This window comes from Photinus pyralis, unplaced genomic scaffold (assembly GCF_008802855.1).
Source record: "Photinus pyralis isolate 1611_PpyrPB1 unplaced genomic scaffold, Ppyr1.3 Ppyr1.4_LG5, whole genome shotgun sequence".
NCBI classification, from domain to species: Eukaryota; Metazoa; Arthropoda; class Insecta; order Coleoptera; family Lampyridae; genus Photinus; species Photinus pyralis.
The window spans coordinates 10,088,741-10,095,861 of record NW_022170596.1 but is presented as its reverse complement, the minus strand read 5'-3'; the positions used below and the strand labels follow the sequence as shown (position 1 = coordinate 10,095,861).

General features: G+C 36.0%; 1 protein-coding gene across 2 annotated transcripts; it reads right to left on the bottom strand.

Annotated features, from left to right (window-relative positions):
• Positions 1 to 833: 833 nt before the first annotated feature.
• LOC116172104 (dynein regulatory complex subunit 5-like) lies at positions 834 to 2,485 on the bottom strand. Of its 2 annotated transcripts, none has more exons than XM_031489247.1 (3): positions 2,132 to 2,485; positions 1,170 to 2,084; positions 834 to 1,112 (listed from the first exon to the last, which is right to left on the bottom strand). In XM_031489247.1, exons 1-3 carry the CDS (start codon positions 2,411 to 2,413, stop codon positions 1,110 to 1,112), a joined length of 1,200 nt encoding a protein of 399 aa, XP_031345107.1. In that variant the 5' UTR covers positions 2,414 to 2,485; the 3' UTR covers positions 834 to 1,109. The 2 variants fall into 2 exon arrangements, with proteins under 2 accessions (XP_031345107.1, XP_031345106.1); XM_031489246.1 differs by having other exon boundaries at positions 834 to 1,109.
• Between the last annotated feature and the right edge of the window lie 4,636 nt (positions 2,486 to 7,121).

The following is a 7,121-nucleotide window of genomic DNA, read 5'->3' as shown; positions in this document are numbered from 1 at the left end:
AAAATTTTGTGTTCTTTAATTTTTTTATCTTGGCATTTTCATAACATACTTTGTTTCGAAAGTCCGATACAAAAGAAATACCTTTTGGAGCTGATATAGATGGGTTGGGCTTTTCGGATTGACAATAGGTGTGCATGGTATTACAAGGATCAAAAAATAAAGCACAGGCAAATTTTCAACTTATCTGTAATTAGACCATTGGTCACGTCGGCCTTAGGTCATGTGTTATATTTTTGCTTGTATCTTTGGTTGGGAGGAGAAAAAGTACTTACAATTTCCATAGACCGGAAATTGACCCTGTATCTAACCTACAAAAAGAAAAAAAGATAAAAACTGTGAGTAGAAACTGCACTTAATTTCCATAATCATGAGGGATTCACGCACAAACCGTATTCTGTTTCCTTGAGATTCGTAGGATCTATTCCTATTCCAACAATTAATTTTAATAGTCAAATGTAGCTGTAGAGGTGAACAGATTAAGAAACGAGCGGAAAACTGAGACCAAGAGCACATTTTCGTTAAAAGTGTCTGTAGACAAGTTGATAATCAAGTAAACGAAGATAACTGTTCCTGTAAATGATAGAGGGACGCGCAGATGAAAATATGTTGTCATAGAAGAAAGAGCACTTAGTATATGGTATCTTTATACCAACATTTCAGATCAATCTACCAAAAACATGCACTCTTGGTATCACAACTTGGAACGGTGACGTGCATAAAGATTTATTGATTATTCAATTAAGTATTACTATAATTATTTGTGATCTAAGACTGTGTAAAGGTTGCTGAAATTGTGTAAACCTGGATCATAATTAGAAAGTTTAGACCCCATTCTATATCTTTATTATGTATATAGCGACACTTCAGAATTCTGTAGGTAAATGTCATGCTCCACCCTCCTCTTCCTCTTCAGTTACTTCTTCAGTAGCAATTTCCTCGGTCGCAACTACCTCTTCTTCCACTTCTTCATCTTCGCTCAAACAATCCACCCCTGCTCGATTTCTTCGCAAAATTTTGTTAATTACTTTCGACTGCTCTATAGTGATATCAGTTTCACGCACATCCAACCATTGTATTGTTTTATTATTTGTTAAATAGTATACCAAGAGCTACTACCCAAAAGTTACATGGTTATGTAGTGTAAGTACCCTAAAGTAGAATGTACAGACCTCTCCTCCTTCCTCTCCGAACCAATTAGCACTTATATCCAAAATTTCCAAACTCGCATTTAGATTGATCATTTGAGCAATGCGCACGGGGGTTTCATCTTCCGCGATGCACCCGCCCAAACTCAACTCCCTCGGTTTGTCTACTCTAACTAACGCCCGTAAAATACCCATAATTCCACCGTGTCGCAATGGGTTGCTTCTTAAATCCAAAACCCGTAACGGGCAGCAATTTTCGTGTAAAAGAGCGTATCCAATTCCCTCCGCACCTTTCTGTTTGATTTTGTTATACATGAGCTTTACAACTTCCAAAACTGGATGCACAATCATTAATTTCGCTACACAAAGTGCGCCTTCGTTTTGAATTTCGCAATACGACAAATCTAACTCCGCTAGTGTCCGATTCTTCATCAATCCTTGTATCAAAGCTTGACACTGTTTGTACTCCAAATTGCTACGATGCACTCTTAATATTTGAAGGTTTTGCAAATTTAACAAAGCGGCACCGAGTCGACTACAATCTAACGGTGTAAACTTAAACATTTCCCAGCAAAATTTATCCCCAACCGAATTCATTCCGAATACTAAATCGAATTCTTGAATTTCCGTTAGCTGTTTCAGTATTGGTTCAAAATTTATGTGATGCAACGGAAAATTCTCTGGATATTCGCTCTTTTCCCAGTGTAATGGAGGTCTCCACATTTGCAGTTGCGTAATTAGAATTCTTTTGACATACGGACAACACAATTTTAACACTGCCTCCATATCGTTCTCGTCGTTGTATTGAGGCTCCGCTTGCTGTACAAGTTTTTGAATGTTCCTCTCGATAAATACCTGTTTCCACGTCCAATTTGGGTACAAGCGCTGAGATACCATACCAAATTCGTCGTTGTAACGTCTTTTCCAGTATATTTCTTCCTAAAACTACCTACTTTAATAATTATGCACAGTCATAGTACACTTGCATCAATTAAAGGGACAACAATTTCCAGAGGTAAGTTCGTAGGTAAAATTTCTAAGAGAAGATCTTGATCGGCACCATATACTTCTTTAAGAACCGGCTGATTGGCGAAATTTTTTGATATTGCTTCAATGCATAATCTGGTTAAAGAATAACAGTGTTTGTCACCCCATTCTAATCTTTCTGGAAACGTTTTTCTTCGTTGTTCAAGAGTTAACTGAAGAGCTGTTAATGAAGGCGTATACGCCTCTCTTGTATTTTCACTTATGACGTAAGGAAAACGCATAGCTGTTACGAAATTTGCAATTTAATTAAAACCAAAAAAATTAATAAAAACCCGAGGTTGTGTCTTATTGATAGTTTGTCTAATTTTGACGTATGCCATCCTTATAATTCTTTAAGAACGTTTCGTTCGAAAATAATTTTCTTTTCCGAATTGAATAGGTATCTCCAAAATCAGAGTACGAAAATTGTCCATCTGACATGGAAAATAACTCTGCTTAAAATTGAACACAGTGGTACTTATTCCATATCTTTTTTTTTTAAGATGGGCATTTTTTGTTACGTTCGCAAGTAGTTTCGAGTACCTACGGTCCTGATTTTTAAATTAGGCGTTGTAAAATTAAGGGGCAATTGCACCGTCAAAGTTAAGTATCCCTTGAAGTTAAGCATAACTTAAATACCATAGCAACGATTGTCTTATTAATCGTTGCCATAGATTTTAAGTTCGACTTAACTTTAATCAAGGCTTAATTTTGTTGGTGCAACTGGGGCTAAATGGATTTTGCGCGATTTAGGGTCCGTTTTTCCATCCCTCGATAAATTTATTCGGCAAATAAGTATGGTACCCTGACAACGATTGTATCAACAATGGTATCCATAGAATTTATTCGGAGAGTATAGTTAATGAGAGGTGGAAAAACCGCGAAAGTTTTGTTGATTTATCAAAAAAGGAAGTCGACGTGGACTGTGATTGGCAGTTCAGAAGCGAATTTCATTGGATGGGGGAGATTGGTATAAAAACTTCGCATCATAGGGGGTGTTTAAAACAACAACACAAATTGTTATAAAATGGGTACATTAGAATAATAAAGAGATATTTTTCAACAAGCAGCCTGTGTCCGTTACTACCCTTCCATCCAAGCTACCATAAGTTAAGCCTTTCTTCGTTACGGCTTGTGAGACTGCATTAAAACAAAGATGTAGGCTTAACTTATGGCAATCGGATGGAAGGATAATGGAATGAACTACCACCGGGAAGCAGTCTCACAACCTGTAACGAAGAAAGACTTCACTTGATGATACGTTTTTGCGGTTGAAGTGTAGCGGCAAAGATCATGATCTTTGTTAGCGGTAATCTCGATCAGCGTGCTCTATTAACCAATAGTAAGCCTTGCATTCCGGCATCACGGTTGGTTCAAAACGGAACCGACGCAGTATGAAGGACCAAAGCCATCGCGGCACAGCGCGTTCTTGTTTATTGCTGCTTATCGCCAGTCTTACTGTAGTTCACTTTCTGTATAAAGCGGTACAAATGTAAATTTCCCTGTATTGAAATAAAATGCTCAATCGAAAATGTTTTTTAAACCTACAAAGCTTTCTCCCGTTACACCATCGAATTTTCTTGGAAAAGTAGACGAGGAATAGAACAATAAAAATGTTCTTCTTATGAAAGCATCGATATTAGTGTAGTTTGTAGTATAGGTATGTTTGTATTGAATGGTAGAAGCGATAAAAATCAATCTTCAAATTAAAAAATTTATGTTTCTTCCTCGGCTGTTTTGGATATGGAAATACAAACCAAAACCAACCAAAAATTTCATAATTATTATTTGTTATTCTTTCCCAAAACGTAATTTTTCCCCGACTGCGAAAAATCGCAAAAGTAAACGTTAACTTCTCGAACCGGAAGGTTTGTCACCGTGGAAAATATTCACAAAAATACAGAAAGTGAAGCACTATATATGGACGGCTGTCGCTAAACTGCCGGCCGTCATTCGACAGAAGTATGCTCGGCTAGTTTTAAATGAAGTGGAGATTCTGACAAAACGCAAACCTTTTTTTGAAAAATCGAATGGCAAATAGAGTAATTTTTTCGTGAAATTTGAATCTTTTATGTTGTCCAACCAAAAGCTAGGATCAAATTTCTTTCGTGATATCTTAGGGATGCGCAACCGTAGGATTGACAGCAACATGTTTAGATACCTATTCGAAATGGTATACCTAATCGAAAACGAATAGCACAAATTTTGAGAGTTAGGCATTTTATTTTTCGCCCCAATTTTTTGCTTTATAAGAAGTAATTTATATCTTGAAAGAGCAAGTATCTGCAGTTCGACAAATTTCGATGAAACTCAATAATTCAAGAAGCACTCCATTTAGCCTTACGGTCCCTTACATCAAATATAGTCCACATTTTCCGTAAATTTAAAAAAAAGGTGAATCAAAGCTAGGACATCACAAAGTCTGAGTCAACTTTCGGTATAAACAATAATAAAATTCAATGATAATAGGTACCTACTCATATACTGCTGACAGGCCCCTTTATTGCTTTTGGTTTAATTAGTCAACGAAAACTTTGAATAATAGGTATATATTTATGGGCAAAAAACCAATTTCGACAAAAAATTCAAAGGGCTATAACTTTTGATCTAGTAGTCCGATCTTGGAACTGTTTGGAATTATGGATTCTACAGGCCACATTCTATAAGAAAATATTTTTTTCCGGTCGATCTGAGACAATTTTTTTTTCTGGGCAAAAAAAAGGCACTTTCCTTTTTTACCAAAAATCGACTACACCACAATTTCTCGGGAAAAAACTTTTTCTTATTAATTTGGGTGCGTAGACTCCAAAACGATTCGTACTTTTTCGATTAGACGTCTCAATCAAAAGTTATGGCAAAGAATAACTCTTTGGTTATGGGCAAAAAAATTCCTTCGGTTGATGTATTGTTCCATTGTTTTTAAACGTGTTGTGCGATGTAGAATGGGATCAAAGAAACTTTTTTAAACACGTTTTTATTGGTTCTATTGCGGCTATCGATTTCAACCTCGTAAGGTCATCTTCAGGCCGAGCGTCAAATACTGTGAGATGAGGAGGCATGTACTATTATTAGCGGAGTACCTAGTATGTGTTAGTTATCAGGAAAGATGTTTACTAAAAGTGAGTACAACCTCACTTTTAGTAAACATCTTTCCTGATAACTAACACATACTACTCCGCTAATAATAGTACATGCCTCCTCATCTCACAGTATTGACGCTCGGCCTGAAGATGACCTTACGAGGTTGAAATCGATAGCCGCAATAGAACCAATAAAAACGTGTTTAAAAAAGTTTCTTTGATCCCAAAAAAATTCCTGTTTTTAAAATTTAAAATTCTTATTTTCGTCATTTCGTGAAAGGCAGGACGCAGGTAGCAGTACTAAAGTACCTGATACCTATTTGTTATTTTGGGCATCAATGTAGCGAATTGCCGATCGATGCCGAATAGCCAAATCGTTGACTGCCAACACTGATCACTCACTGAATAGTGAATACTGAATACTACAGAATATTTAGATTTTAGTGACTTTAACCACTTTAACCAAAACCAAAATTTCTCTCTATATATACCTATATATTATTGCCTTTATTTTAAAGTGGGCGGAGCGGATAGCGGAGTATTACCTAAATACCTAATACCTATGATGATAACTCAATTCTTCTGGGGGGGGGGGGGGGGATATCCCCTTCATCCCCCCCGTAAATACGCCACTGTTTCCAATTAGTTTCGCAGATTTTCATTTGATTTATAAATAATTATATTCCGTTTTTCTGATTCAATTTTCAGTGTCATTTCTAAAATAGGAATCACTGTCGAAAATATCTTAGGGCTAGTAATATAGGTACATAATTGAGTTAGTAAAAAAATAAAGTTTAATATATTAATTTAATTTATATTAATATTTATCTCTGTAAAACATTGCAGTTATAACCACCTTCGTCCTCAACACCCCCTATCTGCCCGAAGATGTGATGCTCGCCCATTCCGTTAATTAGTCGCCTCTTACGACACGCAGTATCACTGCGGTAGGGGTATTCTACTACCCGCCCCTACACGGGGAACTATGTGCAATGCCTAAAACTACAAAAGTTAAGTCCTTACAACTATGCCTACAATCTAATATGTGTTACAGGAACGTAAACTTTCGTGAAGAGATGGAAAGGTAGGTATTACGCTATTACCATTGATCAAGATTCTGAATATTATTCCATGGTATTACCATAAAAGTGTTTCTATATTATGGATGACGGTTCTAGCTACCGTACTAAGAGAATAAACTATGATGGTTTTAAAACAAATGAAAGACAAGCTAGAAAGCATAGTTCAGAATGAGATAAACAAGATAAGGAAGCATTTGGGTGTAGAATATTGATTCTTGGTTCAATAAATTTTGGTTAAAAGATCGTTAAGGAGAAGGACCACACATATACATAGGTATCAGATCGCACATAAATTTTAAAGAAGTGTACCTATTTTATTTCCGAATGTCCAATTTGTTGACTAATACCATTGAATAAGCATAAGGTGCTTATTCAATGCTAATACCTATTGGCTTCTTGACCTTTTGCAGAAGGACTGAAGGACTGAATAATCATTACAGTCACTGGCGGAGTACACAAATCGCTACAATACTTTGTTCATACCTCTGTCCTTTCAATCGTAGATGATGTAGTGCAAACATAGAAGAGAAAGTAGACCAATGAGCGCCAACACAGATTTTCATCCTACAATTATTATATTGCAGTTGCCTCACTCATGGTAGACAACACATCATACAATTTAGATGAAGTTTTCATTTTTTCACAAATCTGATTTTTTTATTAACAATTAAATGTATGACAATTTAAATTTAATGAATTTACGAACTTTTTCTTTCTCATATAATTTCCAGTCCCATGTTTGAAATAAAAATTTCTGGAGAAAGCTCTTTTGCTGTGTTATAAATATA

What these genes read in the sequence shown, in the direction of transcription:
- LOC116172104 (XM_031489246.1), bottom strand. Translation starts at nt 2,413, where the DNA reads ATGCGTTTTCCTTACGTCATAAGTGAAAATACAAGAGAGGCGTATACG. An exon ending in TTGTTGTCCCTTTAATTGAT is followed by an intron (nt 2,085 to 2,131) that starts GCAAGTGTACTA and finishes AGGTAGTTTTAG; the next exon opens with GAAGAAATATACTGGAAAAG. An exon ending in TCGGAGAGGAAGGAGGAGAG is followed by an intron (nt 1,110 to 1,169) that starts GTCTGTACATTC and finishes TTTGGGTAGTAG; the next exon opens with CTCTTGGTATACTATTTAAC.